The sequence below is a fragment of the Hemibagrus wyckioides genome, linkage group LG23 (assembly GCF_019097595.1).
Source record: "Hemibagrus wyckioides isolate EC202008001 linkage group LG23, SWU_Hwy_1.0, whole genome shotgun sequence".
Lineage (NCBI taxonomy): Eukaryota > Metazoa > Chordata > Actinopteri > Siluriformes > Bagridae > Hemibagrus > Hemibagrus wyckioides.
Genome location: NC_080732.1, coordinates 18,726,558 through 18,753,761, shown reverse-complemented (window position 1 = coordinate 18,753,761; position 27,204 = coordinate 18,726,558). Strand labels below are relative to the sequence as shown.

The window sequence follows — 27,204 nt, the reverse complement described above, 5'->3', positions numbered from 1 at the left end:
GATCTTTATGGATTCCTGCCGCCTGCCACGCCGCTCGTTACTCTGATTAATGAGAAGCGGTTTCAGTTCTGACATCACACGGCGTCTCCTGGCTCGGTCATGTGATCCCGTTTCTCTCAGGTAGCTCCGCCCAGTTCTGAAGCAGTTTTTACTCTGCCGGGATTCGGAGGTTGACCTGATGGAGCTCGCATCGTTTATCACCGCAAGCTGAAAGAGCAAGAAACGTTCTCCTTCTTAAACTCTGGAGGTGTGTAGAGAGAGAGACCCACACACACACACACACACACACACACACACGGCCACACACGCTGCAGTCTGGAGGAAACCCAGCGCTGCTTTATTCCCCCACTGTGCTGCTCCAGGACGCTGCGGTGTGATCTATTAGCCACATCACTCTCTCCATATCTCTTCCTCGTCCTGGAGAACGATGGGTTCCTCTGTGGGAAGCTCACGGACCCCACACCTCACACAGAGCCTTAAATAAACATCTTATTACACACACAAGCCTGCCATCAGCGTCCTGCTCTGTCCACCAGCTGAAAAAGTGCTCCCGGGTTTCATCAGTCTACGTTCCGTCGCCTCTCTGAGGGAACGTGTCGTCGCCTCTCTGAGGGAACGTGTCGTGTGCTGAGAGCGCTAAAGGGATGACGTTAGCCGTAGAGTGACGCTAGGATGGCGTGTCTGTGTCAAGGTGCTAACGAGGCTTAGGGGTTTCAAAGACGAGATTGAAAGCAGAATACAGTCTTGGATTTTGAGAAATAGATCATTTGCTGTCTAAACACACCAGCTAGCATCAAGTCACTCACGGTGTTGCTGGTTAGTCAGTTTGTATTTTGTGGGTGTGGCCTGTCCGGAAACACTAACAGTTACTAGCGAGAAGCAATAACCATCTCCACTTCCTTCCAAGCTCGGGTTTATCTCTATACATATTTAATCATTCTATCTATCTATCTATCTATCTATCTATCTATCTATCTATCTATCTATCTATCTATCTATCTATCTATCTATCTATCTATCTATCTATCTATCTATCTATCACCTCATGGCTGTTTTTTATCCCTGCAGGTTCACCCTTTACTGATGCGCGAGCGGCGCTCCGAGTCGCACAGGAACAAACTGCTGCGACGGACCGTCAGCGTGCCTGTGGAGGGACGCCACCATCCTGAGATGGGTGAGTACACCAGCCTTACTGTTTTTAAGCAGGGTGGGGTTTGGTGTGTGGGGCGGGGTGGAGAAATAAATTTTAAAAAAAAAGCTTGATGGGTAGAAATCGGCTTTACGGTGTCTTTTCTTTCATTCCAAGAAAACTTTTCATCAAAAGATCATCATTTAGCAGCCTTGTGATCATTAGGTTGCCAGATATTTCACACCAAAATCTGCGCACAGTCATAACACCACACTGATACACAGTCACCTTTTCTCATCTGTCTGATGGATATAAATCATTCTGTATGAACTGACCACTTCAGAATCATTTCCTCTTGCGGAAAACACAACCGGAAAAATCCGCCGCAGCACCACGCAGCATGTGAGACGTTTTTCGGTTTCGGAGGTTTCCTGCAACAGAATTGGTTTGAATGGATTTTTCTGGTCCCTTGACGATGCAGATATGTAAAACATCTGGAGTTGGAGATGATACTCTGTGTCCCCTGTCAATTACAGCAACACTAGCCAATCCTGGATGTCTGTTTGTTGTAAGGTTAAGGAGAACGCTTTCCTCAGTGTGTGTTACGCTGACCACTGACCAAAGTATGAAAAAAAAAATGGCGGAAAAAACCCCCAGCACAGTCTACATTCATTATAGTCATGTGACGTGAGCCTGTGTGGCCACGCCCCCTTACAACAAGAGCTTACTATACAGGACTGTCACTTACAGATCATTTACTCTGTGTAAATAAAACCAGAATCAGCACAAACACATGAAACGTCCAGAAAGGCTTCCTTCCCTTAAAATGTAAATACACTTCCGCTTAATCGAGCGTCTCAGCTTCCTGAAACTGATAATAACAGTTATTATCTCACGTGTGTGTAAAATTATTAAACAGAACCTGCACTGAAGCAGAACCTCATGGCTCCTGAACTCATCAGAAGATTTTCTGCATTTCTTATCGTACTTAAAAACGTAAGGCCTCCAACTTGATTTTTTCCCCGTACTCTTTTAATATCCACACACACACACACACACACATGCTGCATTTCTACGCGATTTACAGTCACTTCCCCAAACGTGTAAAATGCTCCTGTTAATAAATTCCACTCTCTCGTGGCACCATAAAGCAGTTTGATTAAAAAGAAAGAAAAGAAATCAATAAGACACTCATTTCTCACTTCAGGTGAACTACACAGCCAAGTGGGTTATAAAGCACACACCTTCCTGGACCGGTCCACTGCTTGGGTTTCACTCTTCTCACTCGTTTCAGCTCCAAAATAAAAATTAAAAAATAACGTTCAGGCTGAAGGTCTTTGATTTGAGATCTAAAGTGTAGCATGATGTAGCTTGTTTGACCGCTCTGGCTCTTCCACAGCAGCAGAGCCTCGTGACCATAAATTCTGGTGTTTCAGGTGGACATTAACGACAGCAGAGCCTCAGAGAGAATGACCTCGAGACCCCATCCCACTTATAACCGCCGCAACAGGCCACTAGTGAATCTTTAGATTGAGCAGCATGATGAGAATCAGCTCCGGTCAGTCGTCCAGCGTAGAGTCCAGCAGTTCGTTTACATAGAGCACCTTTATTCACTCATTTCAAAGTAATAGAATTAACTTGGGTTGCCAGGTTTCAGCTTGGTTTCCATCCCACACCACAAAGAAATAACTGTGTACATCACAGACACACTTTACACTACACCCTCATTTATTGGACATTTTTAGATTTTATTTCATTTATTTTCTGTAAAACAAGATCTTAAGGTGAGTGGATTATTTTCAGTCCAAACCTGGCAACCTAGTCAATAACTAGTACCCTCAGCTCTTTAAACACTTTCTAGGTTTTCTATTTTTGACAACTAGATGCATGAATGTCATATGATCTATAACACGAATATGAATAAACTCTAAAAGACCAAACAATTCTCATAATAAGATTAATTAAATCTACTATTTTATTCAAGCAATTTCTGGACATTTTACTTACTTTAAAGGCAAAACAACACACACACACACACACACACAAAAAATAAAAAACCCTTAAGCAAAAAAAGTATAATAGAAATATTATTATTATTATTGTTATTTTTAATTATATATATATATATATATATATAAACACCTTTAAGATTACCATAAAACAAATAAGTAATATTATTAAGCTAAAATTAAAGTAATATATAGTAATAGATAAAATGTGGATAATAAATATTCAGCCACTTCTTTCTTTCTTTCTTTCTTTCTTTAAAAAAAATGAAAGAAAAATCAATAACTAATATTTTTCAGACAAAATAAAATTAATAAATAGTAGTCAAATTAAATAACACATTAAATATTTATAAAATAAATGGACATTAAATAATTCAGCCACTTTATTTATTTATTTATTTATTTATTTATTTATTAAACAAATTAAATTGAATAATGCAGCTTTAGAAAGATAAAAAAAATCCTAAAAATAATTCTAATACAAAATATTAAATCAAATTTACTGTATATGGTTTTAAAGGTTGTATAAATTTCTTCCTTCTTCATACTAACTGTCTGTTTCTTTTTTTCCTCTTTTCTGTTCTCTCAACACATCTTTCTTTCTTTCTTTCTTTCTTTCTTTTGGTCTCTCTCCACTACAAAATGTTAGATAGATATTAATTATTAATTCATTATTTCTATTAATATTAGTTAGATCTTAACACAGTTTCTGACTTTAACAGACACGTCATGGTCTTCTGGAAAGCTCTAGTGATGCTGGGGGTTGGACGTAAATCAGGCTTTAAACTTATGATGTGAAAATATACATATGAGAAAAGCTAAAAATATACTTTCAGCTAAAGGTGAGTTGACGTGAGATGAGTTGATGTGAGACGGGTTGACGTGAGACGGGTTGACGTGAGGTTTGTTGTGGACAGAAATTGCCACCTTTTAAATGCTGATGTTCTTTCGGAAAGTTTCTTCAGGTAAAAGCTGTCTTCATCTCCACTTAGACAGAGTGCTGAGGAGCGGCAGACAATAAAGTCAGAGATAAGTGTGTGTGTGTGTGTGTGTGTGTTCAAGTTTGAGACGAGACATGTTATCAAACCTGTGAATTGTGAGAGTGATGGACAGGACGGAGAACGTTTGTGTCCGTGTGGGCCGTCATCAGCTCCGTGTGTTTGTGTGGAACAGGCAGGACATATCAGATGCTCTGACTCACAACACCACACACACACACACACACACACACACACACACACCGACTCCTGCAGGGTTTAATCTGTCATGTAGCACCATCTAAATCCTGGCAGCTCTCACCTGTCCCACTTAATCTTCCTCCAAACCCCAATCTATTCCACAAGCACGACGGCTATAAACGTATCTTCTTCACCGGTTCCATTGTTTAGTTTACAGACCTTCAGGGCTGATTTTTCTTGCCCTTGATGGTTCGTTAAATTCATTGCAGGTCTTTTTTTTGTCCGGTGCAGACATTAGCGCCAGCTGACTAACCTTGAGCTCAGGGTGAAGCAGAAATAAAGTCTTATTCCACTTACCTTCTGGCTACACACGCTGAAAATCTCCACGCTCAGGTCGTTTCACACTTCAGGGCTTTTTCCGTGGCTGGGGAACGTTTGCTTTGAGAGTTCAGAACATTTGGTGGAGAATGAAAACTGCTTTGGAGCTTGGGATTGGTCCAGAGAACCGGACTTATCACGTGTCCTGGTGGAGATGAAGATGTGACCGATGTATCGAGTAAAGAAGGTTTTACATAATAATGTGCTGTTATAGTGCACTGGTTTGGTCTTTTTATGATGCCTTCAAGCATTAAAGGGGCGGTCAGTGATTTTAAAAGACAGAAGGAATGTGAATACAAAACCTATGATTATAAGCCCCGCCCCACAACCAAACCCTGATCCAGTCCCGAGTATGGGCTCAAGAGAGGAAAAAAAAACATTCATAGCTCATTTAAAGGGGTTCTACTTAGAACCCTTTCTGATAGAACCCTACAGCTGTTGCTATGAAGAGAACCTGTATTTCTTGTGGGTGTGGCCTGTCCTGTGTTTTTTTTTGTTTGTTTGTTTGTTTTTTAACATGAATAGGTTTAAAGCAGCAAAAGTTTCATGAGTCAGATGTAGATTTGTTCATAAAGTTTGCGAATCTTTTTAAGAATAAGAGTTATTATTATTATCATTATTGTTATTTGGGGATTAAAAATTAATTATAATGTGTTTTAAAGCTCATGTTGGAAAAATTCTGTAATCAAGAATCAGTTTAAAATCAAAGTGAATCAAATTGGAATCGAATCATTTAAACGATTCAGTAGATTCTGTTGTGTAGTTCTGTAGTTTAACGCCTGTAGAGGCGGTCCAGCCTTGGGGGGAGGGGGGTGTATCATACGAGGGGACAGGGGGACAGGTCATTATGTTGAAACCTCCTGCAGTCCGTTTGTATTAGCGTAGCTCGTGCTCTCGTGTATCTCCAGCGCGAGAGAGAGATAGATTCCCGTCTGCATCGTCTCGGAGAGGACGTGTGCCGGAGGGAGACGAAGCCGTGCTGCTGCAAATTTTCAATTAGAGGAGCAAGACGGCAGCCTGCCCAATGGAGTGACTGAGACTCGCTAACACCACTGCAACACACACACACACACACACCAATCCTGCACTGCTTTTTCTGCTGTTACAGGATTTTTTTCACTTATAGCTTCATATGTTAAAGGTGCAGTCAGTGATTTTGGTATTTTACTGAAGCATTAGAAAGAGAAAACATCAGGATTATAAATCTGATATAAAGAGACACAGTGTTTGCTGTTGTGTTAATAGGATACAAATATAAGTGTTTCACATGGATCTGTGTGCGTGTGTGTGTATGCAATGGGTGGTGTGTATTCTGTATGTGTGTGTGTGTGTGTGCAATAGATGGTGTGTATTCTGTATGTGTGTGTGTTTCCTAATATGTGTGTGTGCGTTTGTGTGTCCTAATGTGTGTGTGTCTGTGTGTGTGTGTCCTCACGTGTGCTCCCTCAGCTTCACGCTTTTCACCCTGCTTTCTGGCAGCAGGTTTGGGCAGGTGGTAGTGTCCATGCTTCATGTGCGCCCTCGATGTGCCATCATGTCCACGCTTGGGCTAACAGGAAGCTTCTGGAAGTTTTTTGTGCTTCTTTTTTCCTCCATTCTGTTTTCTTTTTATTCCTTACTTTTTTTTCTTTTCCGTTTTTCTTTCATGTTGAATCTCACCAACTGAAACTCATTCATTACAGGTTGCGTATCCATAGTGACGGCACATCTCGCTAAAAATAGTGGCACATCTGTCTGTCTGTCTGTCTGTGGTACACACCCGGACCTGTTAATCTAAACTTCAGATCTGTACACGTACAAGCCCACTCTTCTCCGTTATTAACACGTCTCACAACAGGCCGGGTTCGACTCGTTAGCGGAATGATGAATTCCTGCAGGAGCTGAGTCAGCCGGGGAAAAACACAGGCTGTGGCTACACCTTCACTTCACGCTGTGTTTCTCTTCTTCATACACACTCTGTGCAGAAGGTGTGTGTCATATGGACGGCTTTAAAACCGTCAAACATCACATAGATTTTCATTTTGGAAGAGTTTTCACAGATGTGCAGGTCACTGATGTGGTGATTACTGACATGTTGATTATTGACGTAGTGATTACTGACATATTATTTACTGACATGTTGGCCACTGATGTGGTGAACTTTGACGTGGTGATTACCAATATGTTGGTCACTGACATGGTGATTACCAACATGTTGGTCACTGACATGGTGATTACCGACATGTTTGGTCACTGACATGGTGATTACCGACATGTTGGTCACTGACATGGTGATTACTGACATGTTGGTCACTGACATGGTGATTACCGACATGTTGGTCACTGACATGGTGATTACTGACATGTTGGTCACTGACATGGTGATTACTGACATGTTGGTCACTGACATGGTGATTACCGACATGTTTATCACTGACATGGTGATTACCGACATGTTGGTCACTGACTTGGTGATTACTGACATGTTTGGTCACTGATGTGGTGATTACTGACATGTTTGGTCACTGACGTGGTGATTACTGACATGTTTGGTCACTGACATGGTGGTTACTGACATGTTTATCACTGACATGGTGATTACTGACATGTTTATCACTGACATGGTGATTACTGACATGTTTATCACTGACATGGTGATTACTGACATGTTTGGTCACTGACTTGGTGATTACTGACATGTTTGGTCACTGACGTGGTGATTACTGACATGTTTATCACCGACTTGGTGATTACTGACATGTTTATCACTGACATGGTGATTACTGACATGTTTGGTCACTAATGTGGTGATTACTGACATGTTTGGTCACTGACGTGGTGATTACTGACATGTTGGTCACTGACGTGGTGATTACTGACATGTTTATCACTGACATGGTGATTACTGACATGTTTATCACTGACATGGTGATTACTGACATGTTTGGTCACTGACTTGGTGATTACTGACGTTTGGTCACTGACGTGGTGATTACTGACATGTTTGGTCACTGACATGGTGATTACTGACATGTTTCGTCACTGATGTGGTGATTACTGACATGTTGGTCACTGACGTGGTGATTACTGACATGTTTGGTCACTGACGTGGTGATTACTGACGTTTGGTCACTGACATGGTGATTACTGACATGTTTGGTCACTGACGTGGTGATTACTGACATGTTTGTCACTGACGTGGTGATTACTGACATGTTTATCACTGACATGTTTATCACTGACATGGTGATTACTGACATGTTTGGTCACTGACGTGGTGATTACTGACATGTTGGTCACTGACATGTTGGTCACTGACCTGGTGATTACTGACATGTTGGTCACTGACCTGGTGATTACTGACATGTTTGGTCACTGATGTGGTGATTACTGACATGTAGGTCACTGATAGTGATTACTGACATGTTGATTACTGACATGTTGGTCACTGACATAGTGATTACTGACATGTTGGTCACTGACGTGATGATTACTGACATGTTGGTCACTGACATGGTGATTACTGACATGTTGGTCACTGACGTGATGATTACTGACATGTTGGTCACTGACATGGTGATTACTGGCATGTTGGTCACTGACATGGTGATTACTGACATGTTGGTCACTGACGTGATGATTACTGACATGTTGGTCACTGACATGGTGATTACTGGCATGTTGGTCACTGACATAGTGATTACTGACATGTTGGTCACTGACGTGATGATTACTGACATGTTGGTCACTGACATGGTGATTACTGGCATGTTGGTCACTGACGTGGTGATTACTGACATGTTGGTCACTGACATGGTAATTACTGACATGTCTATCGCTGACATGGTGATTACTGACATGTTTATCACTGACATGTTGGCCACTGACCTGGTGATTACTGACATGTTTGGTCACTGACAGTGATTGCTGACATGGTGATTACTGACATGTTGGTCACTGACGTGGTGATTACTGACATGTTGGTCACTGACGTGGTGATTACTGACATGTTGGTCACTGACATGGTGATTACTGACATGTTGGTCACTGACATGGTGATTACTGACATGTTGGTCACTGACATGGTTCTCTGGTTTCCTCCCCAGAAAAAAGACATGCACTGTAGGCTGTGTGACATCTCTAAACTGTCTGTAGTGTGAGAATGGGTGTGTGATTGAGTCCTGCGATTGGTTAGTCCTCCACCTGGTACCCCGAGTGCCCTGGGATAGACTCCAGGTTCCCCGAGACCCTGTGTAGGGATGGATGGATGGATTGAAGGATGGATGGATTTCTCCAGTGAGGTTAAATGCTGGATGTTTACTAAATGCTCTGTGTAATTAACGCGTTTCCTGGCTGTTTAATAGAAGTTTAACTGTTTTATAACATCTACTGGCTAAAAGTCTGTAGAATCCTGACCATCAGCTGTATGTGTATAAATGTTTGACCACTCTGGAATCCTGGATGCTTCTAATAACTAATTAGAAAACAAATTCTCATAAAATTGACATAAAATCTGTATCCTTGTGATTTCTATCACTTTTAATGTACTTTATTAAAGCAAACCACACACCTGGTGTAAGATCAGAGCAAAGAAATTACACTGGATATTGATAATAATTTGGATATTTTGCTCTCGTTTGGACGACTTTCTATCAATCGAGAAGCTTAACCCGCTAATCGCTCTTCCTCATAAGAGACGTAATCTGTAACCTCTGTAAGAACAAGCTGAAACAGACGGGCGGACGGTCGAAAAGTCCAAGCGTCGTCCCAGACGCCCTCAGGGTTAATGTGTGTAAATGTCATGAGTAATGATGTGCATTCCTCGTAGCTGAAGAAAGGTCAGACGCGAGCCGGTGGCGTCTTGGCACTCGGGCGTAAATTCGTTCCAGTGGCTGTGAGCTACATGCTGAAGTCGGTCAAGGTTAGAAATGTGGATGCAGATGAAGCCAGATCCAGCTCCGGTGTAAGCCTGCGTCTGACACCCACCCCCGAGACAATTACATCCTGAAACGCTGAAGCCCAGCGCTAAAAATAACCACGAAAGATTTCAGCACTTTATGAAACTTACATCAGTAATTATATAAAATTACAGTTCAGTTTATTCGGAGGCGATTTTCTGGGTTCAGATTATTAAACTCAGGCCATCGAAGTCCTCACAGAGTTCGGAGAGTAGTCGTGGAAGTGTCCGAGACCAGGTTTTATGGCAATGTCCAGTAAACGTCCATTTCCACCTGCGAGAAATCAGGCATAATGAACGCAGAATGAAGACGGAAAAAAAAATAGTAATATTTTTTTTTAAAAATGAAATAAAAAATGAAATTTAATTACTTTTTTTTTTTTAAAAAGTAATCAAATTAAAAAATTTAATTAATTAATTAAAAATAAATTAAAAAAATAATGATTTAAAAGAATTAAAAAAAGAAATTCTGCATTTTATTCTCTTTTATCTTGTCCATGATTTCATTTGGACACAAGCCAAAACTTTTTGTGCACTTTAAAAGGACGATACTATTAATTAATGGTCTGATTTTTATGTTTTATTTTTATATCAGCCTCTTGTTCAAGCCATCGAGACTCAGGTACGAACTCAACAAATCGTTCATTCATGAGTCAGAATCAGTTCTGCTCTCGTCCAGACTCGGGTTCACTATCCATTCCAGTCGTCCAGCTGATGACCGGCGGGTTCAGGGAGAAGCAGCCTGTGTTTCACATGGAGGGAATTTTTACGTGAACGAAAAACACGAGTCAGTACAGAGAAGTGAACAAAAATGATTCATTCACGTAAAAGATTTGTTCGGAAACAAAGATTCGTTCAGCACATCACATCTCACGTCATTTCTGTGCAGCTGTAGTTACGTTACACCTGAGCCCTAAATCGGTATGTGCATAATTCCAGGATTCCTTTCTCTGTATTCCCAGGATTCATTTCTTTCCCGAGTAACTAACCGACTCTTTTATATTTTATTTAACTGTATGTTCTGTATAGCTGCTGATTCTGTAGCAGACATTCTCAGCTCTAGCGCTCATTATACGCGAGTTGGTAATGCAGATAGCATCATGTTATATTAATTTCATCCAATTTCATGCTTGAGGCCAAAGTCCATTGAGTGGGGATGTGGAACCTTGTAGGTTTGACGTGCAGGCGGTTGAAAAAAAGGAGAATCTGTACCAAATGATTTCCATTAAGATCTGACAGCGTTCACAGTGAAGCCTCAGCACCAGCGTTTGCGTCAGTTCCCAGAGTGATAGTGTGTGTGTGTGTGTTTCAGTGCTCTATCACTGTGTGAGAAGTACTTTAGAAAGAAAATTTTCTTAATAGATGCCAGGAGCTACAGTTGAGGTCATAAGTTTAAATATTAATAATAATAATAAGAAGAAGAGATACAATATATTGCCAAAAGTATTGGGACACCCCTCCAAATGATTGAGTTCAGGTGTTGTTTTTCAGGGGTTGGGCTCGGCCCCTTAGTTCCAGTAAAAGGAACTCTTAATGCTTCAGCTTCATACCAAGACATTTTGGACAATTTCATGCTTTGTGGGAACAGTTTGGGGATGACCCCTTCCTGTTCCAACATGACTGCACACCAGTGACCAAAGCAAGGTCCATAAAGACGTGGATGAGTGAGTTTGGTGTGGAGGAACTTGACTGGCCTGCACAGAGTCCTGACCTTAACCCCATAATACAACATTTGGGATGAATTAGACTAGGAATTTAGAAAATTAGAATTAGGAGACTGTGAGACAGACCTTCTTGTCCAACATCAGTGCCTGACCTCACATCTAATGGAATGGTCAAAAATTCCCATAAACACACTCCTAAACCTTGTGGAATGTCTTCCCAGAAGAGTTGAAGCTGTTATAGCTGTAAAGGGCGGGACAACTCCATATTACATTCATGTGCATTATGTCCCAAAACTTTTGGCAATATAGTGTATTATTAAAATATTGCTTTATCAGTCCTTCCATGAATAATTTACAGATGTTTACATGTTGTACAATGATAACTGAATTTACCGAGGATTTTAAACTTTTGAACAGTGGGTAATTATTTTCTGTAAAGATTTTTTTATTTAGTACTGCCCTTCAAAAGCTATGCGAGATATTTTGATATTTCCCAGAAGACACAAAGACACTATAACCATGTACACCGATCATCCTGCTCAAAAGTTTACACCTTCTTACTGAAGTGTAACTGAAGCTGAAACGAGGATGAGGATGAAGATGGAGGAGTGGTCGTGTGTGTGGATTCCCTGCGTTCAGTAGGCAGGGATATGGCGGAGCTTTAAACGTCAAGCTCTTTCATTCTGCACAGAGACAATTCACACGAACACGCTAACGATGTTTAATCACGAGTCAGAGCGTGGGTGTCACCAATTAAACAACTCATTTGCATACGATTCATTAATTACCAACATCGGCACATTCAGCTGACGCACATCTTCCTTTAAAGTACACGATAGACTCGGGCACTGCTGTTCTTCACAAATCTGTCCAGTCGCGTCACGTAGCCTGTTTGCGAAAGAAACCGTTTTTGGTCCAGAGTGGGTGGAAGAAAAAAAAAAAGTTGTCCTTTAGCCCTCTCTCTCTCTCTCGCTCTCTCTCTCTCACATGTGGGTGAATAATTGTATGCTAACGAGTGCAGTCAGACTCAGACAGAAAGCGACAGCAAAGAGGAGAGAGGAAAGAGGAAAGACACATTTGTACGCTAGCTCGGCCCACGTCTCTAACGGTAACCATGGAAATAATTACAGAGCAGACGCAGAGAGGAAGAGAGAGGAAGAGTCAAGGAGGAGGAGCGAGAGAATGATAGTGACTGGAGGAAGCCAAATGACTCTTAACGCACATCTCGATGTTCGGGGTTTTTTTTGTTTAATTTTACAGTGTAATGAAACGGCTTCGTTAACAATGAGCGTTTATAAAAACACCAGTGTGTATCCTACAGCCATGACCCATACCTCCGCAGTGTTCTCCTTATTATTATTATTATTATTAGTGACACACTGTAGGTCTTCTTTCTCTTCTGAGCTAGTTTTATGTTTCACATCCGTCGTGTAAAAACACGCCCTGTTTGTTCACTTCCTGTTTTTGAGACGTTTCAAGTCAGGGTCCAGTCGCTGCATGTTTTACCTGACTGCCGTGTTCTCACCTGCACCTGAGAGGAAACCGCACCAGGGTTCCATTCAAACAAACTGAACACTACTGAGCACATGCGAGAGCACCCTTAATGCACACACTCACAGCTCTGTGCTCTCAGGTCACACTCTCTCAGGTCACCCTCTCTCAGGTCACACTCTCTCAGGTCACACTCTCTCAGGTCACCCTCTCTCAGGTCACACTCTCCAAGGTCACCCTCTCTCAGGTCACACTCTCTCAGGTCACCCTCTCTCAGGTCACACTCTCTCAGGTCACACTCTCTCAGGTCACCCTCTCTCAGGTCACACTCTCCAAGGTCACACTCTCTCAGGTCACACTCTCTCAGGTCACCCTCTCTCAGGTCACACTCTCTCAGGTCACACTCTCTCAGGTCACCCTCTCTCAGGTCACACTCTCCAAGGTCACACTCTCTCAGGTCACACTCTCTCAGGTCACCCTCTCTCAGGTCACACTCTCTCAGGTCACACTCTCTCAGGTCACACTCTCTCAGGTCACACTCTCCAAGGTCACACTCTCTCAGGTCACACTCTCTCAGGTCACACTCTCCAAGGTCACACTCTCTCAGGTCACACTCTCTCAGGTCACACTCTCCAAGGTCACACTCTCTCAGGTCACACTCTCTCAGGTCACACTCTTTTGCTCTCTCAGGTCACACTCTTTCAGGTCACACTCTCTCAGGTCACACTCTCCAAGGTCACACTCTCTCAGGTCACACTCTCTCAGGTCACACTCTCTCAGGTCACACTCTCCAAGGTCACACTCTCTCAGGTCACACTCTCTCAGGTCACACTCTCTCAGGTCACACTCTCCAAGGTCACACTCTCTCAGGTCACACTCTCTCAGGTCACACTCTCTCAGGTCACACTCTCTCAGGTCACACTCTCTTGCTCTCTCAGGTCACACTCTCCAAGGTCACCCTCTCTCAGGTCACACTCTCTCAGGTCACACTCTCTTGCTCTCTCAGGTCACACTCTCTCAGGTCACACTCTCTTGCTCTCTCAGGTCACGCTCTCTCAGGTCACCCTCTCTCAGGTCATGCTCTCTCAGGTCACGCTCTCTCTGGTCACCCTCTCTCAGGTCATGCTCTCTCAGGTCACGCTCTCTCAGGTCACCCTCTCTCAGGTCATGCTCTCTCAGGTCACGCTCTCTCTGGTCACCCTCTCTCAGGTCATGCTCTCTCAGGTCACGCTCTCTCTGGTCACCGTCTCTCAGGTCACGCTCTCTCAGGTCACCCTCTCTCAGGTCACACTCTCTCAGGTCATGCTCTCTCAGGTCACACTCTCTCAGGTCACACTCTCTCAGGTCATGCTCTCTTGCTCTCTCAGGTCACCCTCTCTCAGGTCACACTCTCTCAGGTCATGCTCTCTTGCTCTCTCAGGTCACCCTCTCTCAGGTCACCCTCTCTCAGGTCACACTCTCTCAGGTCATGCTCTCTTGCTCTCTCAGGTCACGCTCTCTCAGGTCACCCTCTCTCAGGTCACGCTCTCTCAGGTCACCCTCTCTCAGGTCATGCTCTCTCAGGTCACCCTCTCTCAGGTCACCCTCTCTCAGGTCACCCTCTCTCAGGTCATGCTCTCTCAGGTCACGCTCTCTCAGGTCACCCTCTCTCAGGTCACACTCTCTCAGGTCACACTCTCTCAGGTCACACTCTCTCAGGTCATGCTCTCTTGCTCTCTCAGGTCACACTCTCTCAGGTCACACTCTCTCTGGTCACGCTCTCTTGCTCTCTCAGGTCATGCTCTCGTTTTCTCAGGATATGCTCTCTCAGGTCACTCTCTCTCAGGTTACACTCTCTCAGGTCACCCTCTCTCAGGTCACGCTCTCTCAGGTCACGCTCTCTCAGGTCACGCTCTCTCAGGTCACCCTCTCTCAGGTCACTCTCTCTCAGGTTACACTCTCTCAGGTCACCCTCTCTCAGGTCACCCTCTCTCAGGTCACGCTCTCTCAGGTCACACTCTCTCAGGTCACCCTCTCTCAGGTTACACTCTCTCAGGTCACCCTCTCTCAGGTCACGCTCTCTCAGGTCACACTCTCTCAGGTTACACTCTCTCAGGTCACCCTCTCTCAGGTCACCCTCTCTCAGGTCACACTCTCTCAGGTCATGCTCTCTCAGGTTACACTCTCTCAGGTCACCCTCTCTCAGGTTACACTCTCTCAGGTCACCCTCTCTCAGGTCACGCTCTCTCAGGTTACACTCTCTCAGGTCACACTCTCTCAGGTTACACTCTCTCAGGTCACCCTCTCTCAGGTCACACTCTCTCAGGTCACCCTCTCTCAGGTCACACTCTCTCAGGTCATGCTCTCTTGCTCTCTCAGGTCACCCTCTCTCAGGTCACCCTCTCTCAGGTCATGCTCTCTCAGGTCACGCTCTCTCTGGTCACCCTCTCTCAGGTCACGCTCTCTCAGGTCACCCTCTCTCAGGTCACACTCTCTCAGGTCACCCTCTCTCAGGTCATGCTCTCTCAGGTCACGCTCTCTCTGGTCACCCTCTCTCTGGTCACCCTCTCTCAGGTCATGCTCTCTCAGGTCACGCTCTCTCTGATCACCCTCTCTCAGGTCACCCTCTCTCAGGTCACACTCTCTCAGGTCATGCTCTCTTGCTCTCTCAGGTCACACTCTCTCAGGTCACGCTCTCTCAGGTCACCCTCTCTCAGGTCACGCTCTCTCAGGTCACCCTCTCTCAGGTCACCCTCTCTCAGGTCATGCTCTCTTGCTCTCTCTGGTCACCCTCTCTCAGGTCACCCTCTCTCAGGTCACCCTCTCTCAGGTCATGCTCTCTCAGGTCACGCTCTCTCTGGTCACCCTCTCTCAGGTCATGCTCTCTCAGGTCACCCTCTCTCAGGTCACCCTCTCTCAGGTCACCCTCTCTCAGGTCACACTCTCTCAGGTCACACTCTCTCAGGTCATGCTCTCTTGCTCTCTCAGGTCACCCTCTCTCAGGTCACGCTCTCTCAGGTCACCCTCTCTCAGGTCACCCTCTCTCAGGTCATGCTCTCTTGCTCTCTCTGGTCACCCTCTCTCAGGTCACCCTCTCTCAGGTCACCCTCTCTCAGGTCATGCTCTCTCAGGTCACCCTCTCTCAGGTCACCCTCTCTCAGGTCATGCTCTCTCAGGTCACCCTCTCTCAGGTCACACTCTCTCAGGTCACCCTCTCTCAGGTCATGCTCTCTCAGGTCACCCTCTCTCAGGTCATGCTCTCTCAGGTCACCCTCTCTCAGGTCACACTCTCTCAGGTCACCCTCTCTCAGGTCATGCTCTCTCAGGTCACCCTCTCTCAGGTCACCCTCTCTCAGGTCATGCTCTCTCAGGTCACGCTCTCTCAGGTCACACTCTCTCAGGTCACGCTCTCTCAGGTCACCCTCTCTCAGGTCACACTCTCTCAGGTCATGCTCTCTTGCTCTCTCAGGTCACACTCTCTCTGGTCACGCTCTCTTGCTCTCTCAGGTCACGCTTTCGTTTTCTCAGGATATGCTCTCTCAGGTCACTCTCTCTCAGGTTACACTCTCTCAGGTCACGCTCTCTCAGGTTACGCTCTCTCAGGTTACGCTCTCTCAGGTCACGCTCTCTCTCTCAGGTCACACTCTCTCAGGTCACACTCTCTCTCTCAGGTCACACTCTCTCAGGTCACACTCTCTCTCTCAGGTCACACTCTCTCAGGTCACGCTCTCGTTTTCTCAGGATAGGCTCTCTCAGGTCACTCTCTCTCAGGTTACACTCTCTCAGGTCACGCTCTCTCAGGTTACGCTCTCTCAGGTTACGCTCTCTCAGGTTACGCTCTCTCAGGTTACGCTCTCTCAGGTCACGCTCTCTCTCTCAGGTCACACTCTCTCAGGTCACACTCTCTCAGGTCACACTCTCTCAGGTCACACTCTCTCTCTCAGGTCACACTCTCTCAGGTCACGCTCTCGTTTTCTCAGGATAGGCTCTCTCAGGTCACTCTCTCTCAGGTTACACTCTCTCAGGTCACACTCTCTCAGGTCACGCTCTCGTTTTCTCAGGATAGGCTCTCTCAGGTCACTCTCTCTCAGGTTACACTCTCTCAGGTCACACTCTCTCAGGTCACACTCTCTCTCTCAGGTCACACTCTTGTTTTCTCAGGATAGGCTCTCTCAGGTCACTCTCTCTCAGGTCACACTCTCTCTCTCAGGTCACGCTCTCTCAGGTCACGCTCTCTCTCTCAGGTCACGCTCTCTCTCTCTCTCAGGTCACACTCTCTCTCTCAGGTTACGCTCTCTCTCTCAGGTCACTCTCAGGTTACACTCTCTCAGGTTACGCTCTCTCAGGTTACGCTCTCTCCCTCAGATTACGCTCTCTCAGGTCACGCTCTCTCAGGTTACGCTCTCTCTCTCAGGTCACTCTCAGGTTACACTCTCTCAGGTTACGCTCTCTCAGGTCACTCTCAGGTTACACTCTCTCAGGTTATGCTCTCTCTCTCAGGTCACTCTCTCTCAGGTTACACTCTCTCAGGTCACTCTCTCTCAGGTTACACTCTCTCTCAGGTTACACTCTCTCAGGTTACACTCTCTCAGGTTACACTCTCTCAGGTTATGCTCTCTCTCTCTCGTGTTACACTCTCTCAGGTTATGCTCTCTCAGGTTACACTCTCTCAGGTCACACTCTCTCAGGTCACACTCTCTCAGGTCACACTCTCTCAGGTTACACTCTCTCAGGTCACACTCTCGCTCTCTCAGGTCACGCTTTTGCTCTCTCAGGTCACGCTTTTGCTCTCTCAGGTCATGCTCTCTCAGGTCATGCTCTCTCAGGTCACGCTCTTTCAGGTCATGCTCTCTCAGATCTCACTCTCTCAGGCCACACTCTCAGGTCACAATCTCTCAGATCTCGCTCTCTCAGGCCACACTCTCAGGTCACGCTCTCTCAGGTCACGCTCTCTCAGGTCATGCTCTCTCAGATCTTGCTCTCTCAGGCCACACTCTCAGGTCACGCTCTCTCAGGTCACACTCTCTCAGGTCACACTCTCAGATCTCGCTCTCTCAGGTCACTCTCTCAGGTCACACTCTCTCAGGTCACGCTCTCGCTCTCACAGGTCATACTCTCTCAGGTCACGCTCTCGCTCTCACAGGTCATACTCTCTCAGGTCACGCTCTCTCAGGTCATGCTCTCTCTCTCTTTCTGTCTCTCTCTCTCTTTCTCTCAGATCACACACTCTCAGATCACACACTCTCAGGTCGCACACTCTCAGGTCATGCTCTCTGGTAAAGCTGGTTTGTACACTCGGGTCTGAATCTGTGTGTGTTTGTTCTCTGTGCCTCACAGCGCAGCACTGGTCTGGTTTCATACTCGCTCGATTCTATCGAACCCTGGTGCATTTGCGTCCTCTGTACTTACCTGAATCACCACAGACACACATGGAGAAGTCAACCATCATGTCAAGTCTGTAGGTTTTCTGTCAGTGTCCCACAACCTTCTCCTCCAACTCAGGCTATATGTGTGTATGGAAACTAATGATGATGTCACTGCCTCCAACAGGAAGTCTCAGGTGTGCTCTTGAACATACGCTTTAACCTGGTGAAGTTTTAGCACGTTGTTGTGTAAGAAGATGCTGGAGTTCCTGCGTTTGATATTTACACACATACCACATTGCAAACAATCGCTAAGCAGTTTATTCTGCGTGAACGCGTCATCTTATTTAAACATGTTTTATTTCCTGTTATGAACAGTTCATTCCACAGATCTGAAGAGATGACCTGGTCAGTCAAGCGGTGGCTAACAAACACGTCTAGGAAATCAGATCGTAGCAGAGAACAGGAAGTGTTGCAGCGTGGACACGGTTGTTTCATCACCGCATGCGTTTCAGCATCTGTCCGATCCGCCTGGCCGTCTCCTCTGCGCGGACGTGGCTTTGCAGTTGTCATGGCGACTCGAGGTCCCTCCAGCATGCCGGACGCTTAAACACTAGTGCTTTCGTTAGAGCCTGATTAAATCGAAACCATCAAAGGGTTTTGAGAAGGAAGGCATTGAGTTTAAGGCACTTGTTTTTTTTCAGGGAGTTCATTTGATCGCTTCATAACGGGCGGGAATAAACGAGCTGCTGCTGCGGCGGAGCTTTCTGTGGAGAGTGCTGAAACCAGCCAGTCGTGTTGTGTTTTGGAGAGCAAATGCAAAGGAAAGCACTGGGTTGTCGGTCTGTGAGTGTGTGTGTGTGTGTGTGTGTTTGTGTGCAGGCGATTGTGTTGTTACTCTCATTCCTCCCACACATAACCTGCCTTTGTGAACCTCTTCTTCTAATGCCTGCAAGCATTTTCACAAAGGGATTGTATGACACTGTGTGTGTGTGTGTGTGTGTGTGTAAACTATAGAGATCAAGAAAGAAAGAAAGAGAAAGGAAAGGTTAGAATTTAATTGAATTGCATAGAGAGCGGAAGTGAGAGAGAGAGAGAGAGAGAGAGAGAGAGAAAGAGAGAGAGTGCAAGTGAGATAAAGAGACAGAAGGAGAGAGAGAGAGAGAGAGAGAGAGAGAGAGAGAGAGAGAGAAAGAGAGAGAGTGCAAGTGAGATAAAGAGACAGAAGGAGAGAGAGAGAGAGAGAGACAAAGAGAGAGAGTGCAAGTGAGATAAAAAGACAGAAGGAGAGAGAGAGAGAGAGAGAGAGAGAGAGAGTGCAAGTGAGATAAAGAGACAGAAGGAGAGAGAGAGAGAGAGAAAGAAAGAAAGAAAGAAAGAAAGAAAGAAAGAAAGAAAGAAAGAGTGCAAGTGAGATAGAGACAGAGAGAGAGAGAGAGAGTGCAAGTGAGATAAAGAGACAGAGAGAGAGAGAGAGAGAGAGAGAGAGAGAGGAAAAGATAGACAGAAAGAGAGAAAGACAAAGACAGAGAGTTGGAGTGAGACAGAGATAAATGTGTGTGTGTGTGAGAGAGAGAGAGAGAGAGAGAGAGAGAGAGTCACTTCAGGCTTCATCTCAAGTCCCCTCCATCCCATCTCCCCACCCACCCACCCACTGCCCCTCTCTCCTCTCTCTCTTTTTCTCACACGGAGAGCGAGAGGAAAGACGGCTTTCCGCGCATACCTGAACAATCCGCGTCTTGACACTAACCGGGAAGCGCGCGCTGCCGCTTATTATTCCGTGCTGCGCGTGAAGGCGTGTAGGAGCCGCAGCCTCGCGCACTCGCAGCCACAGTCTCGTGAGGACGGAAAGCTCTCTCTCTCTCTCTCTCTCTCTCTCTCTCTCGACGCCAGATTTGGAAGGACTCCGTGTTCGTTCTCCCGCCGCTCGTCTGCTTCTGCGTTACTCTTCTTTATATCGCACCAGAGAATCGTGAGAACCGGAGTGACGTCCTGCGCCGGGGGAAACGCTTTGGGGATTTTTTTTCTCTCTCTCCCTTTTCTCATTCCTCGGATCAGCTCGCGCTCGGACCCGCTCTGCATCTCTGACTGACGTCCGCACAGAAGCGCGCGCACAACGGCTCAAGTTGTAACGCTGCCTTCACGTGCTTGATCCGATTTCTCCACCTAACTGACACGGAATCCGTTGCGCTCACGTGCACCGTTTGTAACGCTAATAACGCTAGCTGATAGTGTTTGTAGCATACTAAACGTTCAACATTTCTCTGCAATAATACCACAATAACGGCTAGCAGCGAATCATTACAAGGTTAATGTTTTCTTTTACAAAATAAATCCACATCTACGATCCGTTCCAGCGTCCTGTTGATCGAGTGACGAGTGACGCAACGCTGACGTTTCAAAGATGGCGGAACTCATAGAAGTTCAGTCAGCGATCGATGCTAACTGTAACACCGTCGTGTTATCTGCCATACAAATTATTTTCTTAGTCATTTTCCAAGACTTCTGAGTGAAATGTTGATATTCTAGACAAATTTGTCTAACTCGCTCTGTCGCTATGCCTTTATGTTGTTCATATAAATGACGCGTTAGTGAAATCGCTAGTGTCAGTCATTATTTGATCCACATTTCGCAGTTGTCTAGAAACAGAGTTCTCCCCTGTGTCAATGTACGTTTGCCTTTAGCAAAAAAACTCATTTAAACCACTCAGGCTCAACTCGTGTGAAGGCGGCATTAGCTTGAAGCTAACCTGTTTTTCCGTATTCCTATAGAAGTCTTGTTTTTACTCAGATAAAACTATTTTGAAAAATTCCAAGTGGTGTTGAAGCAGACTTGAAATAGATTCGCAGTTTAACCATGAGAGAATTTAGCCCGAATTTCAGCAGAAGGGATGCGGCGCGGATCGACGGCGGCCGGAGGGCTAGCGGGCGGGAAAGAAGGGCGGGGTCGAGCACGAGAGAAACTGAAGACGGGATATGGAGGACTGAGGAGAATTTCCGCTAAAATTTACAACATCCAACGATCATTCAACGTTTTGGAATAACTATCAGATATCAGATATAATATCTATTTTCTATAACGTTAAAGGAATAACAATCATATAGCACTTAAGCGAGCTGGTACGTTTAGGTTTTTGTAGTTAAGGGGATTCTTACATACTTAAGTGGTTAGCATACTCTTACATTCATATGTAGTTAGCATACAATTGCCGCTAGCATACTCCTACGATCGTATGTAGTTAGCATATGCTTACATTCTTGTGGTCTTAGCATAATCTTACACTCTTATGCACTTGGCATAATTTTACACTCTTATGTAGTTAGCATACGCTTACAGTCTTAGGTACTTAGCATACTCTTTTTTTAGTTAGCGTAATCTTACACTCTTACATTGTTAGCATACACTTATATTCTTGTGCAGTAAGCATACTATTACCTTTAGTATACTCTTACGTACTCTTATGTAGTTAGCATAGACTTTATAGATAGTCTAATGTAATTGTGATACTCTTAGCATACTTTTAAAAGCAATTAACATACCTAGCCTAACCCTATGTACTTTTTCTACGTGTAGAATCAACTATAGCCTTACCGAAATAAGTAAAGTTTATGTATTTATAAAATAAAATTACTTTTAAAACCATTGGCTTACTTTCAGCGAGAAGTCTGGCCGCTTTGTTTACAGCTGAAAGACCTGAATTTTTTTTTTTGACTAGCTAGTTAAGGACTTAGTTAGCGAATGTGTCTTGAGATCTTGAGAATTGCTTGATGGAGGAATCCAGTGACGATCCAGTGCGTAATTAAGCATTTATTAAGCATCTTGTGACTTTTTTCAAACGTATGGCTTTGTAATTCACTGCAGAGAAAACAAACACAAACACTAAGCGATCGCAGTCGAACATGACGAAGAGATCTAGCGGAGCGTCAAGCGCACCGAAGGAATGTAACCGGGATCAAAACTCCAACCGTGTCAGAGTCCAAGACGTCGAAACAACACCCGGAGTAAAAACTCCCAGCGGTGCTTTGAGGCTAGTAACCGCTTCTCCGTCCAGCGGGAAGGATTCGAGAACAACTGACAGGAGCGTCTGTAAGGACTGAGGAATTATCCGACATCAGCAACATTTCTGCTGTAGGTAGGAATCTAGAGCATTATTCACGTACACTTAGCGCTCGTCGTCATATCGTCTGGCGCGGATGTCAGTGATGCAGATTTCTATCATTTCTGTAAACTGAGTTGAAAACGAACATTTTTCAAATGCTGAATTCTACACAAAGCTTGATTTCCACTTAAAGGAGCCTTGAAGACGTACATGCTAACAGCTAACTGCTAATTCCTGAGGTAAATTTTTCCAAATGAAGATGGATGGAAACCCGTGTGCAGTCGCAGATATGATGACTTGATTAAGAGTAAGAACAGGAAATAACTTGAGATTTTTCACATTAAACGTTAAACGTAAATATAAAATATAAAGTAGAATGTTTTTTACTGAATAAAAATGTTAGTTTGTAGATTGTTGTGGTGTAAGGGGAATAAAAGAGTTCAGGATGTGCTGGAGGAGAAAGAACAAATATCACACAGAGTGTTTTACTCACTTCTAATATTGTATACGATGCTAGGACAGTTTGAGTAGCTAGCTTCGCTGCTTGTTGTATTTAAGCTTCTAGATTTGATAAAATGGAGAAAAATCCAGTCGAGTAATTGTAGATGGACACGATTGGAGGAATAGATTTGGGTCTCGAATGGAGTTTAGTGAATATTTAAGGATGTTCCTGATGGTTTAAATCTGAACCTAATAAAAACAGACGGAAACTGATTTAATGAAAACGTTCATTTTCCAGATTATCTGAATTCCTCAGATCCTCAGATTCCTCAGAGCCTCTAATTCTCTCTCTCCCTCTCTAACTCTCTCTCTCTCCCTCTCTCTCTCTCTTCCTCTCTCTCCGCCTCTAACTCTCTCTCCCTCGCTAACTCTCTCTCTCTCTCTCTCTCTCCGCCTCTAACTCTCTCTCCCTCACTAACTCTCTCTCTCTCTCTCTCTCTCCGCCTCTAACTCTCTCTCCCTCGCTAACTCTCTCTCTCTCTCTCTCTCTCTCCGCCTCTAACTCTCTCTCCCTCGCTAACTCTCTCTCTCTCTCTCTCTCTCTCTGTAAAGGAGTAAGCTGGGAGCCGTTTCCACCCACACACTTCAGCTTCAGCTTGCAGCCTGATAGCAGATTTACATTGAGAATGAAAAAGTGCACATACACAGACACACAGACACACACACACACACACACTACCTCCCACTCCCCTCCACTCGAACACATGCGCATACTCTCACTCTTCTTCTGTAAAAATGAGCACTCCAGTGTGCAGCATTAAACGCACACACACACACACACACACACACACACACACACACACAGTGCTATCAAAAGATTTATCTTTCCTGGAACATTGTTCACGTTGTTATCTCGTTATGTTGTTTACCCCACTGAAACCGATACACTAAGCGTGTGGCACGGCTTATTTGATAAGGATGATGGCGGCAGGGAGCCACAAGCGTTCAGAGATAACGAGGAGGAAGCTGTACTTTACCATCACCACCAGTCGCTTAGTTACACAGCCTTTACTAGCTCTCTGTCTTGCTTTTTTTGTTACAGACGAGATTTCGACACTTCTTCATTCCGTTCTGTCTCCGTAAGTCAAATGTGAGGTACCAGGAAAGCGTTGCCATGGCAACCCCATAACGAGGCTGGATTTGGATTTGCATCAGAGGGGGACTTTGAGTGAGAAATTGAAATAAATAGATCTGCCGAACGGTTTTATTTTATTCATCTATTTATTCATTTATTTATTTTGCCGAGCTGTTTTACAACATGGATAAAATATAGCGTTAGTGTTATTAATCCCATCAAATCAGGAGCTAGATATGAGTTACTGACAGAAGGGAAGGCAGAATGGACACAAGTGTGTATGTGTGTGTGTGTGTGTGTGTGTGTAAATATGTAAATTCCAGTGCTCTTGCTAGGTGATTACAATTATCTTATTTGTGAACGACTCCTACTCCTCATTGTCTTCCACAAATCCAACACTTCCCACTGGCCCCAGCGCTCCGTAGAGGATATTTTCACAAAACGCTCGTCTAATTCAATCCAGCGTCGCCGTGAGCTCTGGCAATTATAAGAGAACGAGGTATTATGTTTTGTAATAGAGGGTTAAGTGAAAAGAAAAAATTTCGACGTAATCGGGTAAAAACTCTAGTGTATCAGATCTTCTAAAAACAATCTGGTTAAGCGATTCGTCTCTCATTTATAACTGAGACATAATGGAGAAGAGGAGGAACAAGAGGAATAAAACGCTTTGAGAAACCTGCACGCTGCATCATGGATAATTCTCCTGAAACGTCTCGAAACGCGTCATTCCTCTCACACCACAGCGAAACGTTACGCTTTCATCTTTTCATCCATTATTTATCCAGCGTCCGGGATACAAGTTAGCTCCTGAACTGAAAAATGTAACACCCCCCCCAGGGTCTCCAGCATGGCAGGTGAGCGCTCTAACAAGGAGGCTAAAGACTGCAGCCTCTAGCGTCAGTTGCTAGTTCGCCTCTTGAGATCAGGGGAGGGTTACTTGCAAAGCACCTACCGCTAGTCTCTGTTACACAAAAAAACCCGCAAAGAAGAGTAAACTCCATCTTTACCTCCGAAAGCGCTGACACTGGAGACTCATTCCGTAAACATGAAGCTTTAACCAATGTCACTTTACAGAAAACGTCATATCGGTCTGCCGTGGTTTTATTATTAGCCTTCAGTTTGATAGATTCTCCAGCATGTACTGTAAGTGCCTGTGAATGAGCCGTTACTATAGAAACAAGTGCAAGCAGTTCTAGGATTTGAAACCACAACTTCTAAGTCTAAAATAAACACACACACACACACACACACTCCTGTGTACTGAAGATGGAGAGCTAGAGTAGAACTGTATCTATCCAGGTTAATGGTGAATCTTTTAAATTCTTCTGGATTGAGAGTCCATTCAGGGCAGAGAGCACGATGATGATGATGATGATGATGATGATGCTGGACTTCCTGCTTCGTGTTGGCCGAGTGTGTGGAAGGCACCCTGAGATTTGTCCTGATTCATGCACGTCTTTTCCACCTGCTTTGGTACATGTTAAACCTCAGGCTCTCTGTTCACTGAGACCGACATGCTGCTTCACTTCTGGCTGAACTTCTTTACAAATCCCTGCATTTTACAGCTAACCCCGCCCCCCACCAAAAAAAGCTATTGTGCTTGAGCTATTAGATACTAATATTAGCCAGCATCCTCTCCAGGGACTAACTTTATTGTGGTGCTTAAATCTTCGGACCATTGGGTCGTCGAGCGTTATAAAAGCTGACTGCTTAATTAAAGGCAGATTAGACGGAGCGCATGCAAGCTTTAATCCGAGCTGTTGGGGAAAAAAAGGTTTTTTTGCATATTTACCTAATTTTTTTACCATTTAAGTCTCTCTGCTGCTCGCTCGTTCTCGAATTAGGGATGACTAAAGGCTGAGACTTGCTTCCTTGGTGACATCCAGGACAAGACTTCTTGGTTTAAATGCTAATAACACTCCAGCTGATGAAATACCATGAGGTTCAACTGCTTTAAAGGGTGAATAAGGAGCTTTTGTAATGTGTTCAATGTTTAAAAGAACGTACTAAAAACCTGGATATGCACTATGTTACCGAAAGTTTTGGGACAATTCAGGTGTTGTTTTTCAGGGGTTGGGCTCGGCCCCTTAGTTCCAGTGAAAGGAACTCTTAATGCTTCAGCTTCAAGACATTTTGGACAATTTCATGCTCTTTGTGGGAACAGTTTGGGGATGACCCCTTCCTGTTCCAACATGACTGCACACCAGTGACCAAAGCAAGGTCCATAAAGACATGGATGAGTGAGTTTGGTGTGGAGGAACTTGACTGGCCTGCACAGAGTCCTGACCTCAACCCCATAGAACACCTTTGGGATGAATTAGGGCGGAGACTGTGAGCCAGGCCAAAACTGGGATGTCTGCCTTTACATGCACATGAATGTAATATGGAGTTGTCCCACCCTTTGCAGCTATAACAGCTTCAACTCTTCTGGGAAGGCTTTCCACAAGGTTTAGGAGTGTGTTTATGGGAATTTTTGACCATTCCTCTAGAAGCGCATTTGTGAGGTCAGACACTGATGTTGTGATGATGAGGCCTGGCTCGCAGTCTCCACTCTAATTCATCCCAAAGGTGTTCTATGGGATTGAACACCTGAATTCAATGATTTGGAGGGGTGTCCCAAAACTTTTGCCAATATAGTGTATTTCATTTCACATATTGAGGCCAGTGCAGTGTTCAAATTTAGCCACAGAACCATTGAGAACCAATCAAATTACAACTGCATTCAGGATCCTGAAGCTTGTTGCCAGAAAAGTGTACAAACTATTTCAGACCCTCCGTAACCACAGAGCTTGGCATCTGAGGCTGAGAAAACCACAAATAAAACGTCACTGAGTTAAAAATACAGATGGTATCCACAGACCTGGTGATACACCTGACATCAAGCCTGAGAAGCTGTGATGAAGCCTAGCACATGAAGTGAAGAAACACACACTGCAAGGAGAGTAATTCATTCTCCAGGGGACTGTATAAACTAAGAGACACCCATGATGAGCAAGGAGACTCTTTTAAACTCCTAGCTACAGATAACCATCTCTTCATCTTCATCTTCATATTCACGATGTGAGGTCTTACATATAGTGTGACATTCAGATTCAGAGCTCACGATGCTCGGACACTGCTCACACCACAGATACACTGTTAAAACCAGGAAGAACCGATAAGAGATTTTTTACAGTGATGAAGTCGAAGAACTGTTTTTGGTTCCCCAAAGAACCTTTCCGAACCTTTTTCTGCTACAAGAACTTTTTGTGCAATGGAAACGTTTCCTTGGATGTCTTCCACTCTGACAAAGAACCAATTCAGAACCTTTATTTTTAAGAGTGTATGGGTTTAGCCAAAAAGTTACCTCGCATGCTGTCTGACCTCAGGCTCATCTTCTTTACATTTGCTGTTGTTGTTGTG

General features: G+C 44.5%; 1 protein-coding gene across 12 annotated transcripts in view; it reads left to right on the top strand.

Moving 5' to 3' along the window:
• syngap1b (synaptic Ras GTPase activating protein 1b) overlaps window positions 1-27,204 on the top strand; it is a 124,547-nt gene that overhangs the window by 56,633 nt on the left and 40,710 nt on the right. For 10 of the 12 annotated variants that reach the window (XR_009203314.1, XM_058376684.1, XM_058376682.1 and 7 more), the window contains exon 3: window positions 1,069-1,174. Coding sequence is in view for 9 of the 12 variants with exons in the window: in XM_058376684.1 (XP_058232667.1) it covers window positions 1,069-1,174 (106 nt within the window). In the remaining 3 variants the exon portion in view is untranslated. Of the gene's footprint in view, window positions 1-1,068; window positions 1,175-20,527; window positions 22,260-27,204 lie in introns of those variants that run through there. The other 2 variants (XM_058376689.1, XM_058376688.1) reach the window with 2 other exon arrangements.